This window comes from Cryptomeria japonica, chromosome 10 (genome assembly GCF_030272615.1).
Source record: "Cryptomeria japonica chromosome 10, Sugi_1.0, whole genome shotgun sequence".
NCBI lineage: Eukaryota > Viridiplantae > Streptophyta > Pinopsida > Cupressales > Cupressaceae > Cryptomeria > Cryptomeria japonica.
This window is the reverse complement of record NC_081414.1, coordinates 268,181,194-268,198,304: the sequence shown is the minus strand read 5'-3', so window position 1 is coordinate 268,198,304 and position 17,111 is coordinate 268,181,194. Positions and strand designations below refer to the sequence as shown.

The window sequence follows — 17,111 nt, the reverse complement described above, 5'->3', positions numbered from 1 at the left end:
TCTCTCTCTCTCTCTCTCTCTCTCTCTCTCTCTCTCTCTCTCTCTCTCTCTCTCTCTCTCTCTATATATATATATATATATATATATATACATGTATCTCATATATATATGTATATATAAGTCCTATATATATATATATATAAACGCATGTATATGTAGGAAGAGGGGAAAAGCCAACAAGGTGGATTAGTGGTTAGCATACAAATCAAACACTAAAAGCATAAGAACATGAAGGATGCATAAGACCACATAAAAATATGAAAATAATGCTTTTTACCTTGCTATCTTTACCTCTCCCTTGGATTGAGCTTGATGAAGTGAAGGCACCCTTTGATGATGCTCCACTTGATGTGCTCCTTTGATTGCTTGATGTGGAATGCTCTCCTTTGCTCAACAAGACTAATGGATGGATGATTGGATTGTTGGATTTGAGTGATGGATTATGAATTTGATAGATTTGAGAGAGGATTTAGAAGAGGATGAGAGGAGAATAGAGCAGCATGAGGATGCATGAGAAGTTGATCTTTTGTGAAGATAATTGGCTTCAATTTATAGATTGGAGAAGGCCAAGGGAGGGCCAAGATTGATTTGATTATGAAGGGTTGAGATTGATTTTAGATAGAAGGAATGGATAAAAGGTGCCTTGGGAAAATAAACAGGAATATAAAATTCCTTTGGAAAAAGGGGGGATAAATTTGAATTTCAAACTTGAGGAATTAAAAAATCTAAAATAAGGATGCATTGAGGGATTCAAAGAAATTTGAATTTCTTTGAGAGATTCAAAGTTTGATGTGACATGAGTGGGAATTAAAAATTGGAGAATAATGATAAGCATGATTATGAGAGATTCTAGAAGAATTAATTAGGCTAAGTGGGATTAGGAAAAGTGATTTGTAGGAATCACATGACTAGGTTAATTAATTAGAACTAATTAACTGAGTGGGTTTAGAGGAAATGATTATTGAGAGGACTTTTAGAGGAATAGGGGAATAATTAATTTTATTGATAAATTAATTATTGGACTATAGTGACAAGATTAATTAAATTAGATTTAATTGATTTTGAGAGGAATAAGGATAACACAATTAAGTTAATTAATTATGTTGATAGGCTTAAATTAAAAAAATAATTAATTTTAGGTGTCTACAATGTATATACGTATATATATAGAACTATTCCTTTAATAAACCTATTTATTTATATGTTAATATGTATATATGCATATATGTATGTGTGTGTGTGTGTGTGTGTGTGTGTGTGTGTGTGTGTGTGTGTGTGTGTGTATAAGGATCTATAAAGGTAGGATATTAGGTAAGACTAAATAATAAAATATATATATTTAATTTGTTGTTAATATTTTTTTTTAAATGAGTGAAAGTATGAGTGATTGGTGGACTTACAATGTGCTGAATTTTGATTGGGTTTGCGAGATTGACATGGTAAGTATAAGCATATATTTGTGAATGAATTGCTTCAAATGAGGTTTGAGAGGAGATGGATGACATCCGCTCCCATGTTAGCTAACTCATCCGCCCTTTTGTTACTTTCCCTATAGATATGATTGACCGTGAACCTCTCAAACCCTCGGCATAAATCAATGGCCCGAGACAGTAGGGTGTTGAGTCTCCAATTGGGCATGCTGCCTTTTTTGAGAGCATTGACAATTATAGCATAATCCCCTTCAATATCCAATTTCTTCACTCCTAATTTCCTACAAAGATGCAGGCCTTCCACCAAGGCCATTAATTCCGCCAAGTTATTGGATTTGATGCCTACAGGGAATGCCCAGAAGGCTATTTCTTTACCTTCCCAGTTATGGACAGAGCATCCTATGCCTGCCACTCCTTGTTTGCTCCAGGACACCCCATCAAAGTTTAACTTAAGCCATCCCTCGCCTAGAGGATGCCATCTACAATCAGCTCTTCTCCTAAGATTTCCCTCAGGACCATCCCCCACAAAGGGTGGGATAGATAGACCCTCCCAACAACCTTTCATCTTTTCATCCCAATAGGTTCTAGTGGCATTCTTCTTCATACCTGAGAAGATCCGATTGTTTATGAGTTAAATGATAGCAGCCTCAATTTTATTGATCACCCAGTGCACCTCTAGTTTTTCATTTTTGAAAAGACGTTTATTTCTCTTCTTCCACAACTCCCACATTATGGAAGATGGAAGAGAGATCCATAATCCTTCAAAAAGATAGCCTCATCTAAGCAGAGGCCAGGCCTTGAGCATCCCTAAAATGGAACAGGGAAAGGCAGAGGACCAATTAAGTTTCTTGGTGAACCAAACCCAACAATGGTTTGCATAGGTGCAATTGAGGAGGAGATGGTTGGTGTCTTCTTCATTCATCTCATAGAGAGGACATCTTCTAGGTCCCTCATACCCCATCCCCTTGAATTTATCAGCCATCAAGAGCTTATTCTAGAGAGCAAGCCAAGTGAAGACTCCAGCCTTGGGTAGGGAGTACCTATCCCAACAGAGTTTTAGAGGTAACTCTGCCAAGGGTCTAAGGTGGGCTTTGGTGATATGATAGTACCCATCCTTAGAATTATATTCCCCACTCAAGGATCCATCTCATACAAGCCTATCCTTGTTTAGGGCAACGAAGGTGTTCCTTGTTCTAAGAATTGCCATGAGTTTGCATTTATCCCCTACAGGGATATCCTCATTTTCTGTGTCAATCCATTTCCACCCCGCCCCATTCACTGAGGGGGAGATGTAGTTCCTTAACAATGTTCCTCTATATGATTCAAGGAGAGCTCGAGAGGCCCCAAAGTGATAAATTTTCTTGATAGCCTTATACCCTCCCCACGAATCAGACTAGAAAAGGGCTTCATCCTCGGAACCAAGGTTCCAAGTGAGTTTGTCTAAAATAATACTTCTGCACTCTAGCATGAAATTCCATATGCAAGATCCTCTGGGTGAGTTGTTTTCTCTAAAGATTTGGATAGGGTTTCCTCCATTAAGGTATTTATGGTGCAATAACCATGCCCACTTCAGGTGGGGGTGTCTGAACATTCTCCAAACTAAATTAGCCCCAAGGGCTCTGCCTTGATCATGAAGATTTTTTATGCCATCACCTCCTTCTTCTTTTGGGCTGCATATCTTGTCCCAAGATAGGAGTGATAATTTCCAATCTTCATTGGTGCCTTGCCAAAAGAACGTCCTAAGATGTTTGTTTAGTTCATCTTGTTTTTTGGATGATAAATTTTGATGGGAAAGATGGTAAATGGGCATAGCTGCCAAGACCGATTTAACCAAGGTTGCCCTGCCTACAGATGACAACCATCTACCTTTCCAAGTGTTAATCCTCGATTTGATTTTATCCACCAGGTGATCCCATAATTTTGAAGACCTACTGCCTTTATCTAGGGGGATGCCTAGATATTTGCAGGGGACGAGACCGGGCTTAATCTCCAGGACTTTGCATATCTCCTCCCCAGATGTGGGGTCAATGTTGAACATAAATACTGTCGACTTCTCCAAATTGACCTCTTGACCCGATGCTATCATATAGGATTTGAGGATGCCTTTGAGGGCTCTTGCTTCCTTGATGTTGCCTTGTCCAAAAAGCATTGTGTCATCAACAAATTGCTAGTGGGTAATGGAGGGGAGACCATTGGTAATGGGAATACCTTGGATCCCGCCCTCCTCTTTGGCCTTTGAGATGGACCTCCCTAGGGCCTTTTCCATAATAATGAAGAGGAAGGGGGACATGGGGTCCCCTTTCCTAAGCCCTCTCAAGCTGCTAAAGAAACCTTCAAGAGTGCCATTGATCATAACAGAGAATTTAGGTGTGGAGATACTTTCAAAAATTAGGTTGATCCAAGTTTTGGAGAAGCCAAATGCTTCCAAGAATTTTCATAAAAAGTGCTAATCAACTTTGTCATAGGCTTTACTGATATCTAATTTGACTAGCATGCTTGGAGCATTATTAAGTTGGACTGAGTGGATAGCTTCCTAGGCTATTATTACCCCGTCATAGATTGATCTGTCGGCCACAAAGCCTATTTGTTCTTTGCTAATGATGAGAGGGAGAAGTTTCTGAAGTCTAGCTACTAAGGTTTTGGTAAGGAGTTTATAAAGGGTGTTACACAGGGTTATGGGCCTATAATCATTAAAGTTGTCTGGTTTCTTTTTTTTTGGAATCAGAACTAAGAAAGTATTGTTGATCTCCTTGAGATTCTTCCCCGAGTTTCTGACACCCTCTAAGGCCTCTGTGATCTCCATCCCCATAAAACCCCAACACTTTTGGAAGAAGCTAGTTGGGAAGCCATCTGGGCCTGGGGCCTTATATGGATTCATCTTGAAGAGGGCAGATTTAACCTCCTCCTCAGAGAATTTCTTAAGCAAGCATTTATTGTGTTCTTCATTAATGAGTTTTGGGAGATTATTAATAATATTAAGTTGGCCCCTAAGTTTGGAGCCATCAGTATTGTTTAGGACATCATCAAAGAACCTTACAGCTTCTGAGGCAACATTGGTCGAGCCTGCCAGGTTGGATCCTTGGCTATTCTTAATGTTGGAGATCTGGTTAACCCATCTCTTCTACTTGGTGCTATTATGGAAGAACTTGGTGTTGCGATCCCCATCTTTTAGCCAAGATTTCCTAGATTTTTGTCTCCAGAAGATCTGTTCTTTTGGCATAATCTTTTCATACTCAGAAAGTAATGATTTTTCTTTAAGGAAGAGATGTTCGTTCATTCTCTTCTCCAGAACTTCCTTGTTAACATCCTTAAGATCCTTTTCTATTAAGAGTTTCTTATCAAAGATGTTACCAAAGTTCTCCCTATTCCATTCCAAGAGCTTCCATTTGATAAGCTTCAGCTTGTTTGCCACAATAAACATTTTCGAGCCTAAGAAAACTAAATCATTCCACTAGTGTTCAATTAGGTTGATGATGTTGTCATCCCTGAACCACATGCTTTCAAATTTGAAAGGGTAGTTTCTAGGAGAGTGGTTTGTCAAGATGTTAAGTTGAAGTGGAAAGTGGTCAGAGCCAGATAAAGGTAGGATATCTGCCTCCATGGTGTAGTTGAGCTCCAAAAGCCCTCCATGGAAAAAAAATCTATCAAGTTTTTCTGCAATATTGTAAAAACCTATCCTTCTATTGTTCCATCTAAAGGCGTTCTCTGTCATCTAAATTTCCAGTAGAGAATTCTTGTTGATCCAGTTATTGAAGTCCACAGCCGCTGGGGGTAGCTTGATACTGCCTCCCCTTTTGTCTTTTTCCTTAGTGATGACATTGAATTCTCTACCAATGATACAAACTTCGTTTGGGTGATTACCAAGGAAGGCCTCAAGTTCCAATCAGACCAGGGCTTTGTCCCTATTCTGGATAGGACCATATATGTTGACCAGATTAAATCTTAACTTATTATTATAGCATGCTACTGCTCCGCCTATCCAATTCTGTTTTATCTCTAATGGTGAAAACGAGGAGAATCTAGGATCCCAGATGATTGCCAAGCCTCCTGAATCCCCCATGGCCGGGGAATGCTTCAGTTTTCTAAAACCTAATTTCTTCTCAAAAAGGTTGATCTCAGATGAGTTCATCTTAGTTTCTTGGATTAAAATTATGTTTGGTTTTGATTCAGATATACAACACTTTATGATGCGCTGTTTGTTAGGGGCATTCAAGCCCCTAACATTCCATGATATGACTTTCATGGTTCTATGGGGAGGAACTTCCCCTCCCCTACATTAAAAAGAGATGAGATTTTAGGTTGACCCCTAGCTTCCCCATCCTTGGCTCTTAGTTCAACAAGGGATCTTCTGCCTCTTCTCTTAACGAGCTTGGCACAGTCGGGAGAGTCTTTCCTTTCTTCAGAGATATGAATGCCTAGAATGTTTGGGTTATCATTTCCCAGATTGTCCAAGGCCACAAAAAGTTCTTTTGTTTCCAAATTAACTCTGGCATTATCCATTAAATTTTTAACGTAGAGCTCCCTTTGTCTCTCCAATTCCTCAGAATCGCAGACCTCATCCATAAATTGTTCCATAAGGTCGTTAACTACTTCTTCCCCTATAGAATTGGCAATAATATTAATATCCTTAGCTACTCATTCATTCTCAGACTCTGCATTCACCATAGAGTTATTCTTCAAGGGTGGGGAAAATTCCTCTGCCCCCTCATTGGCCCTCCTATCTGAAACTAGAGTTGGTTGAACCTACCTAGATTCCTTTACCCCAACTGGGGGACAACTTTCCTTCTCCAATGATTTCTCAGAGGGGAATAAATTACCATTTGATGGAGACCTCGAGGGGCTCATCATCCTCGGGTTACTGTAAAATCCAGAGGCTATGTTATTTACTAAACTTGGCTGATCATCCTGAAGAGGAGGCTCCCTAATCTCACCTTCTTCTAAATCCAGATCGCTACTCCTGGAGTCAACTATTGGTGTAATGCCCATTACCAGAGATGGGAGGGATAGGGAGCTTGAATTCTTGATGAGGGGGTCCTTGGGAAAGGATTTAAAGCATCGCTCCTCTGTAAGATCAGAGGGATGATGCTTAGGGTTCTTTTTAGATTCAAGGCCTTCCAAAGTAAAACCCCCAATTCCTTCAAAGAATTTAAGTGAGATGTCAGGATTCTTATGATCTAACGCAGGATATGTCATCACAGGAGAGTATATCTTAGGGATATCTTCTCCAATAAGGCCAACATAAAAGGATAATTCTAGGGTTAAACTGAAGTTATCGAATTTTAGCGTTATGTTTTCTAAAGTTTTGATGTTGATATCCATGTTTACGATAAGAATCTGGTTAGAGAATTTAAGAGATGTTTTTTTAACTCCTACGAATTTCCCAATTTTATTGCCTATCATTTTTAAGATTTCAATATTATGAACTTCTACTGGTAAATTCTCAATTGATTTTGCTCTATTTACCATGAAAGGCTTTAACCGGGATGGGTAAAAAAGGGGCTACCATTCCTAGCATTCTAAACTAAAACCCTTGTATGTTAAGATATCCCCAAACAACAGTCTATTTCTCAAACCTGGGTTGCCACATTCAATTGCAAGGAAATTATCAGAAAGGAAATCGATTCTTACGTGGTCCTTAAAGGATGAAGATAACCAATCAGCGATTTGCACGGTCGGAATACCCAAACCTTCCCATCGGGCAAAGATAATGCATTATTTACAATGCTTTTGATTCTTAGATAAGGTTTGATTGTCGATTTCAACCACCGGCCCTTTCATAGTGGCTAGAGGATACTTTGATGAGTCAACCTCATAATGCTTGACACCCATTGCATTCTGACGATTCTGAATAGAATGGTGACCTAGGGTTTCCTTACCCTTCACCAATTTTGCTGAAAAATTCCATGGAGGAATGATATCCTGATTAATGGTGCTATTTAAATGGTTAGGTTTTAGAAAACCCTCCTCCCAGCAATGCTGAGATCTTTGGGCATGGCCTATTGGTTGACCTAGCACCCTCCTAGATGAATGCTTGGGCTTTTTGCGTCTAACTGTCTGCCAATTCTGATCATTACCTTCGCGGGGAGGAGGGGGAGCCCTATCCATTTTAATCAACGCATATTTGGTTTTCGCAAAGAAAGCCTATTGTTCATGAGTTCGTGATGCCGCCTTAATGGGACCCTTGGCCTGAAGTTTGTTAACCAGAACAAAGAAGCGATTTGCCGAGCCCAGAAAGGTGCCAAACGATGGTCTTGATAGCAGAGTAGAGGATGTCGAGGCGTTGCAGCGATATTTCACTTGCAGTGTCATTTTTCTAATATTTTATTATTTAATACTATGATTGTTTTTCAATACTTTATTCAATTTTTTTTGTATGTATTATTTGTATAAAAATAAATAAATACAAATATTTAAAATACATATAATAACTTCAAATAATAATATTTTTTTACTAATTATATTAATTTATTTTAATTATTACTTTTGCATCAATGATGGGATGCAAGATGCTAAAAATAATTTTGACAGCCCATGTTTTATAATTGTGACTTGATTGCTTGAAAACAATTTTTAACCAATCCAAATACACTTTTTAAGAAAAAATTATTCAAGTAGACCAAATCGATTCAAAATAAGATGGATGAAAACTATATGCTCATGTTCTTTATTGCTACAAACATTTGCCTTCCTACACATCACTAAGAATTGGGAGCTAGAAACAAGGAGAAATTAGTTAGATGACTAACAATGTACATGAATGCTCTATGTTTTCACTAATCTTTTTTTCAATCATCAACTACTCTACCTAACAATAACTCTATATCTAACACTTATAAGCAGGAACTTGATGCAATGTGTCTGTTATTTCACTATGTTTACCTATTAATTAATCAAGAATATTAATCAATCACATTGTTTGACTGGTCAATTATTGAAAATTATATTGAATATTTTTTAATTATAAAATTATTGTAAATTCCACAAAGTGTAGAATGGTATGAGACTCCTGAATTGTTTGTCAAGTTGAATGCAAAGTTTGTAAATATATGATCATGAAACTATATGTATGACACTCATAAATACCTAAGAAAATATTTGGAAAATAATTCTAACTGTTGTTCAATTTTTTTGATATTGGTGTCCTCTCAACACAATTATAAACTTAGTTTAGTTTTCCAACAATTTTAAGTTATTTTGTGTTCTCTTTTTTAGCTAGGGCTATAATTAGGGTAACAGTCAACATTTAATAAGAGTTGAGCTTGAGCTTAGGATTCAATTAGGGTGAATATTTTGTTTAAGGTTAGTGTTAAATTTTAATCATGTGTCAATAATACTAATTCTATCTCTAACCCTAGCCCTAACCTTTATTTTGTCTCGAAGCATAACCTTATCCCTAACCCTACCCCTATCCTTAACCATGAATCTATCTTTATCTACCCTAACCCTAACCCTAATCCATTTAATGTCTTACTAGCATACATATATTAAATACTAATATATAAAAAATATGTCAAGTAATATCCTTCTCGAGACACCTATTTTCATCAATTTCTAAAGTGAAATAGCCACCTCGACAAGGATATCTCGGTGTATTTTTTATATATTAATATTGAATGGGTGAACTCGCAATGCTGGTTCCCACTTTTTCGTACATTTTGATTTTTGCTAAAATCATACATTTTTTAGAAAATATAATGATTTAAGCTTTTAGAGGTCCCATTTGAAGTAATTAATTGAAGAGAGTTAGATCAAAGACTCTTAGATCAAAATTTCTTGTATAGAACCTCTCTACTTCTAAATCATACTTGCAATGGAGTCTCCTTTGCATCTATCAAATGCTGATAAAAAATCAATTTTACATTAGCTTTTTTGGGGTCAAATGAATTCATTTAGAAATTTTGTTTTTTTAAGTATTTATCCCTTATTATAAGATTTCCAAATAGTATAATTTTTAATATATTTAACTTCATTGATATATTTTTATTGTATTTCTTATGAAAGTAGAGTTTTCACCGAACATGAACCTCTTTGTGCAATGCTTATGGAAAAATAGTAAACGTCACCCAAAAAATTCTGAAAAATATTTACGCACTAGGTATTGAAGTCTCTTTTCCAAAAAAAATAAATAAATTGATTTTTGTTACATATACAACAAGTTATGTAATACCAAATGGGCATATGTCAAAATTACAGCTATCTCGACTTCAAATCTTAATAAAATATGAAATATTGAAGATAATGTTACAAAACCAATTGCAAACACTAGATATCGATGTTACAAAACCAAATTCAAAAGAATCACATTCATATCTATTATAGAAAAAAAATTATGCTATACAAAGTGAGTATCACTCTTTAAAAATGTAGTTTTTGAAAAAACCTGATTTTTGAGAGAGAATGGAAGCAAATTGATTCCAAAAATTATGATTTTTTTTTTTTAGAATCTTCATACAAAATGACACAAATCACTAGTTCACATGATCTAAAAATTCCTTATAGTTTAGAAGTAATAGGTGTCTGAATCTAAGGTTTTTTTTTTTTTTTTTTTGAAAATGGATATTTTAGTGTCAAAGCTGGCAAAAAAGTGTAACCCACTATTGTGAGTTCACCCAATATGTATATGCTAGTATACCATCACGTTGTTATTGTACCATACATTGATATGAAAATGACACTTTTGTTTTTTACCTTTTAGATTTTTGATCTTAAAATGCTCTCACCACTAATTCTTGAAGATGATATGAAACTGTCAGTCCTTCCACAACACAAACTTAATGCATTTTAATGGTTGTATATTAAATGATTAAATCAATCTAATATTTCATATTCCACAAGTGGTGGAAATCGACGGATGGAGTTGAAATAAACATGCTGTCGTTTTACCTATTTCATTCTAATCAGCTAGTTACTACATGTTTTTAATTTGAAGATAGAGTTCCCCATTTTCCAACGTAAAACGATCATATAGACTATTATGGGTTGAAAAACCCACCTCATTTGCATGATGTCTCAGGCCATCCTCTTTTTTCCATCAATCTAGCGCTAGAAAGTTCTTTGACACCCATTTTCCCTAATTTGAAACATCTCCACACGGAAAAATATTATGTCGATTCTTAACACCATTGCGTACAATATATTCGACAGGAAATTTGTGTATAGTTTAAGCAATAATTTGGCTAAATGTAGGTTGGAAAAATCTAGAGCTCTAAAAGTTCACATATGAATTAAATGAGGTCTATTACAATCAGTGGGAGAGAGGTAGTTGAGCGCAATTTTGAATTTTTCAAAATCTTAAGTAGAAATTTCAAATCATTTTCAATTGTTAACATCAGTTTATTTGGCAAGTCTCCGGAGAGCCACACGTCAAATATGATGCCACATCAACATGTTTTTTGCCAAGATGTCCAAAACAGTTTAAAAAAAGGTGAGATCATTAGTTGTGCATAAGGGGCCCCCATATTTGTGCAACTGATGTGGCATCACATGATTGGTTGCTTTTTATATCTAAAGGTACATTTCATTCAATTATGGGTATTAAAATCACAACTATTGACGCAATGTTGTCAAAAAAATTGAATATTAAATCAACAACTACTATCATAACAATTAAAAACGCTGAACTACAAGATCCTCTCCCCTAATATCTATTATATATAACATTCTCTTATTTTTTATACGACATGGAATGTATTGTTGTACAATTCCAAACTTAATTTTTATTTGATAAAAATGACAAGAGGTACTATAATGCAAAAATGAGTTATATTACAACGTTTTAATGCTCACGTTCTTCTCCTTTGGAGTTAGTGAAATTCAATGTCACAATAAAATCTGTAGTTGAATTTTTACACACGGGATTATACAACGAATGGCAAATGTGCAACCCAAACGAATACTCCACTTAAATAATGAAATATTTAAAAAATGATAGCAACACATATTTGTTTCTATGTTCAAATTTAATACATTTTTAAGCCTCCTTTTTTTTCCCTTTTTATGAAATTTTATACATACTTTCATTACAATTAACCTCGAAATATACTATATTGAAAAAACCTTTACTTTTAAATTTAAAATGAACGGTTGTGATTTTTTCCTTTCATGACTTCTAACATTCAAGAATATTACTTTTAGATTTTTATGTTTAAGATTTTGATGATTATTAATTAATAATTAATATTAATTAAAATAGTTATTATTTTTATTTTATTTTTCAAGTTTTAAAAATTAATTTATGAATAATTAGGTTGTTTTAAAAAAAATTAGAAATTAATTTGATTTTGTTTTTTTAAGAAATTAAAAATTAATAATAAAGCAATTATTAGTTAAATATTTAAAGAATTTACAATATATTAATATAGTTTAGGTTAGTATTATGAACTCTTAATGACAATGGTATATTTAAAAAGTAGTTATTCATATGTAAACTAGCAATCTCACTTTGGTGTGTACTAGGTATGCCAAAGAGGTGTGGAAAGTCAATTAGGGACAATTTTGATGTATTTTGCATACATTTGTGTAGTGTATAAGATCAATGGGTAGGGCATTTAAAAATTGATGTTGTTTGTGCAACCAAGGTCTTAATCAAAAAGTGATAACTTAAAATGAACTATGCATCTAGATATAGGGATCCAAACATGACATTAAAAAAATCTTTGAATTGAGAAGATAACTAGATTCCATTACCAATAGGATCATGTTATGTCTATAATAGGTGGAGAGGGAGATAGATATATGAATTGGTAGAGAGGGAGGGAGAGAAAATGAGAGAACTAAAGAGAGGAGATAGAAGAAGAGAGATAAAATGTGTGTGTGTGTGTGTGTGTGTGTGTGTGTGTGTGAGTGAGAGAGAGAGAGAGAGAGAGAGAGAGAGAGAGAGAGAGAGAGAGAGAGAGAGAGAGAGAGAGAGAGAGAGAGAGAGAGACGAATTGATGAGAAGATAGAGCTAGAGGGAGCAAGAGAGAGATAAAGGAGATAATAGAGAGAAGAAGAGAGGGGGGAGAGATAGAGATAGAGAGGGAGAGGGAGAAACAAGGAGTGTGTGAGAAAGATTTAGATTGATAGATAGATAGAGGATAGAGAAATAAATAGATATAGAAAGAGGGAGTAACAAAGAGAGGAGAGAGAGGGAGAGGTATAAATTGGGAGACATAAGTATAGAATGAGGGAGTGATAGAGATAGGCATAGAGAGAGAGAGGTAAGGAGATAGAGATGGAGATAAGGTCTCTTGGGTGAACCCACAATAGTGGGTTACACTTTTTTGCCAACTTTGACACTTCAATTTTCATTTTCAGAAAAAACCTCACATTTAGACACTTATTACTACTAAACCATAAGGAATTTGCAGATGATGTGAACTAGTGATTTGTGACATTTTGCATGTAGATTCTAAATATATTTTTTTGAATCGATTTATTTTCATTTTTCTATCTCCCTTAAAAACTGTTTTTTTACAAAAAACAACATTTTTAAAGAGTGATACTAATTTGGTATGGCATAACTTTTTTTCTAAAATAGACATGAATGTGATTCTTTTGAATTTAGTTTTGTGACATACATATCTAATGTTTCCAATTGGTAAAATTATCTTCAATATTTCATATTTTATTAAGTTTTGAAGTAAAGATAACTATAATTTTGACATATGTTCATTTGGTTGATCATAACTTGTTGTGTATGTATCCAAATTCAATTTTTTTTTTGTTGGAAATGGCACTTCAAATCCTAGTGCATGGATATTTTTCAGAATTTTTTTCACTTGTTTACTATTTTTCCATAACCGTTGAACTCGAATGTTGATGTTTGGTATGAAACCTATGTTTAGTTAATCTAAAAAAAAAATCATAAAAAACTCTTTATATATTAGAATAATAGTCATTAGAAATCTTTCTTTGAGTACTACTATCATGCATTTGGTTTTGTCAAAATTCATCCATTTGAGCCCCCAATTTGAGCTTCAAAGGCCAAAAATCTGTAGAAACCGTGAGAGGTTTGGGGGGAGTCCAAAACCAAGCACTTTCGATAGAACATATGTTCTATCAAAGGGGGTTCGATCGAACCCCCTAATGCAAATTTTATGTTTTAAATGCTTTTTTGGGTTCGATCAGAAGTGGGTTTTGATCGAATGTGTTTCTTACATTCGATCAGAAGGGGGTTTCGATAGAACATGGCTAAAATCAAGTTTTGGACAAAAGAATCAATTTTTTTCGTCCAAAAAAGTGTAACCCACTATTGTGGGTTCATAGAGCGATAGTTAGATAGAGGATAGAGAAATAAATAAATATAGAAAGAGGGAGTAACAAAGAGAGGAGAGAGAGGGAGAGGTATAGATAGGGAGACATAAGCATAGAAAGAGGGAGTGATAGAGATAGGCATAGAGAGAGAGAGAGAGAGAGGTAAGGAGATAGAGATGGAGATAAGGGAGAGACATAGAGACAGAAATGTCGAGATGGAGAGAGATAGACAAAGAGGAAGAGGGAGAGGGTAAATAGAGAGATAGAGAGTGATGGAGAAACAAATTAAAAAAAACACATAATTTTGTAAAAAGACAAATAATTAAAAATAAATTTCTAACTCAAATCTAAACTAAAAATAAAAATAGAATAAACTAAATGAAAATTCAAAATATAGGAAAATCCAAATATAAATTTAGAAAGGCTTGCTAATGGGCGCAGTAGGATTAATCCTTCTCTATGTGGCAAGGGCAATGAATCCTAGGAAAAACCGAAGGTGGGATGGATCAAAATAAACTTTGATGGTGCATCAAAAGGTAACCCAACCATATCAGGAGTTAGATGCATTACAAGACATGATAAAGGGGTAGTGTTGGTAAGGGCAGAACAAAGATTTATAGATGAGACTAACAATGAAGTGAAGGCACAATCCATACTCGTTGTCATTTATCTGGCAAATAGATTGTCAGTAATAAGGTTACATATGGAGGGAGACTCAAAAATAGTGATGAACATCATTTCCAAAGGAGAATCCCAGTGTTGGAAAATAAATAAATTTATCTCTGTAATAGTGCAAAAGCTTATAATTTTCAAGACTTTAAAATTACACATGTTTGAAGACAAGGGAATGCAAAAGTGGATTAATTATCAAACTAGGGATGCAAACTAAATGATGGGAATGTGACATGGTGGGATGGCACTCATGAGGTACAATATTTATATGACCCGATGGTAGATGATGTCATTGGATGAGTTGGCAGGTGGGTTTTAGTGGTATATAGCTATCATTCTCATCAATATTGGTAGGTTGGAAAGGAAGTCACATCAATCAGGGATATTAGTGAATGGACAAGGAGTACATCACTATTTTCTCCTCCCATTTGTTGTGCTATGGATGCATAATATCTAGAGAAGCCATGGCATGTGCAATATTTATGCTAAGGTAATGTGGTACCACACATACCTTGGCACTCAATGGGAAAGATCTCATGTGAAATTATGGAGATCATTTAAAACTTTGAGAGGTTAACGGTGAAGGTGAGTTTCTCTGCAAAGTCTCTATGCAAATAAGCTGAGGTAATTGCAAGGCACATAAAGGTTGAAGGTGAAATTGTAGGATCTCTTTGGTTTGGAAGGAGGGGTGGTCATTGTTCGTGCTCTTGGTGATAATGGAAGCAAATTTTTTTCTTGTTGCAACAACACAATAGTTTGCATTTATGGGGAAGATTTTGGAGGATAGAATGAAAAACGTCTTCAACATGTGTCATGCCCACTTTTTAACCAAGTGAACATAACACAACACTAAGATTTTTTTTGTTAAATTCAAACCTAATAAACTTAATATTTGAATGGAAATATAATGCCTAATATGTAGACATTTAGGAGATACAACTACAAATAAGTAAACTACATTGACCTTTCATATTTTTGCTAATAGTTTTTTTTCAAATCATAGCATAGTGCATTTGTACAAATTAAAAACAATAGTAAAAATTATTAGATAGATATTTAAACCAAGGTTAAATGTTAAAGCAATAGCTTAGTGCTTCTTTCAGTTTACAATGCAATGTACCTACTTAATCAAGTTACTCTCACTTTCCATTGTGATGTATTTTCCTTTCCTCCCATATCTATACCTGCAATATGTCTACATGTATAGATGTTCAACACAAGGTTAGAGGATAATATGATAAATGATCATCGTGATAAATTGTATCATTACTTAAATTGGATTAGTCATACAATATTTAACTACTAAATTTGCAAAGACAGACCAAGAATGCATGAGATTGGGAAGGATTGGCAAGATCAATCAAAACTCAAAGGAAAAGAGCTAATTATTAAGAAACTAAAAACTATTTATTAAGAAATTAAATGAGTGGGTATGCAACCCTTTCTAGGGTCTAATTCCCCATATAGTTTCCCTCATCAGCTGCCACCCACTTAGGTGAAATAGGGATGAAGTTTTGAATTTACATGATAACTAGATATTAATTTCAATAACTCAAAAAAAAAGTACTAGTCCATGCTATAATCAAATCACTATTATTTAAAGAGAAAGGTTATTACTAATTACACATGTATGATTACTTCAAACTAGTTTATTCTTTGCAAGACTCAACTTGGTGTAGGAACATCATAAGAGAAGTGGAGTTAGTGATCAAGTAGAAACAACTATGATGATGAGGTTAATGAACAACAACTAGATCAAAAGGTGGGAGTGGTAATTAATTTATCGAGATGATAATAACTTATGAACATAAGTATCAACTCATTGACTATAATTATCATCAATACTAAAGTCATAGTAAGGACTATAATATCATAAATTGAAGCAAGTAATGTCCCATGGATGATTGTATCATACTAATGACCATCGTGAATCAACAAAATTGATAACATAAAAGAAACAAGCAAAGGTGCATACTTGACAAGTACCCTAAAACCTATAAACATCATGTGAATGAATATTATCTCATATGGTAACAAGCTCCAATCATAAAGTCAAAAGCTAGAGTCTATTGTTATAAAAGTATGCACTTCAAAGTAATAATGGCATAAGAGATAAATCAAATCTATTAATGATAAGAATAAAACAAGATAACTTAATAATTATTATAATGATTGTCAAATAGAATGAAGTTAATTTGGTACCTATAAGATCTTTCAACAATATGAAGTCAAATAACAAGAACTATATAATAGGAAACCTTTGCAATCTTTAACAAACATGAATCACTACCTCCTTGCTTTCAATATAATTTTGTAATATTGTTAATTGAGCATGATGATCTAGTTTTTTTTCTTTTAGATGACAATAACAATTAAGTTCATGTTTACATTAAGAAACTACAAAAATATATATTATCACACTAATCATCCATCAAATCAAACTAATTTCCTAATAATTATATATTGAATTATAAATTAACAGTGAATAATTAAAATAATAATCATCATTAATAAAATAATTTCCAAAAGAAAATACTAACATGAATAGAAAATTGTTAATGAAATGGGCTAACATATTAATAATCATCTGATTTCTAATTGCAACATGCAACTAAGTAGTAGTAGTTACTAACCTGATAACCACTCCTCCCATAACATCAAAATTTCTATATTTAAAAAAAATCTGAATTAGTACCAAGTTATTCCTTTATTTGAATAACATTGAAAGATACTAACTAATCCTACTTCTTTAAGATTATTGTTTAATCTCAGATA

The 17,111-nt window shown here is 34.3% G+C and overlaps 1 protein-coding gene across 1 annotated transcript; it reads right to left on the bottom strand.

Moving 5' to 3' along the window:
* Positions 1-1,473: 1,473 nt before the first annotated feature.
* On the bottom strand, positions 1,474-2,034 carry LOC131858894 (uncharacterized). The gene has a single exon (XM_059212369.1). It carries the CDS (start codon positions 2,032-2,034, stop codon positions 1,474-1,476), a length of 561 nt encoding a protein of 186 aa, XP_059068352.1.
* Between the last annotated feature and the right edge of the window lie 15,077 nt (positions 2,035-17,111).

Excerpts from the sequence above, each read along its gene's own strand:
- LOC131858894 (XM_059212369.1), bottom strand. The coding sequence starts at position 2,034 with ATGAAGAAGAATGCCACTAGAACCTATTGGGATGAAAAGATGAAAGGT.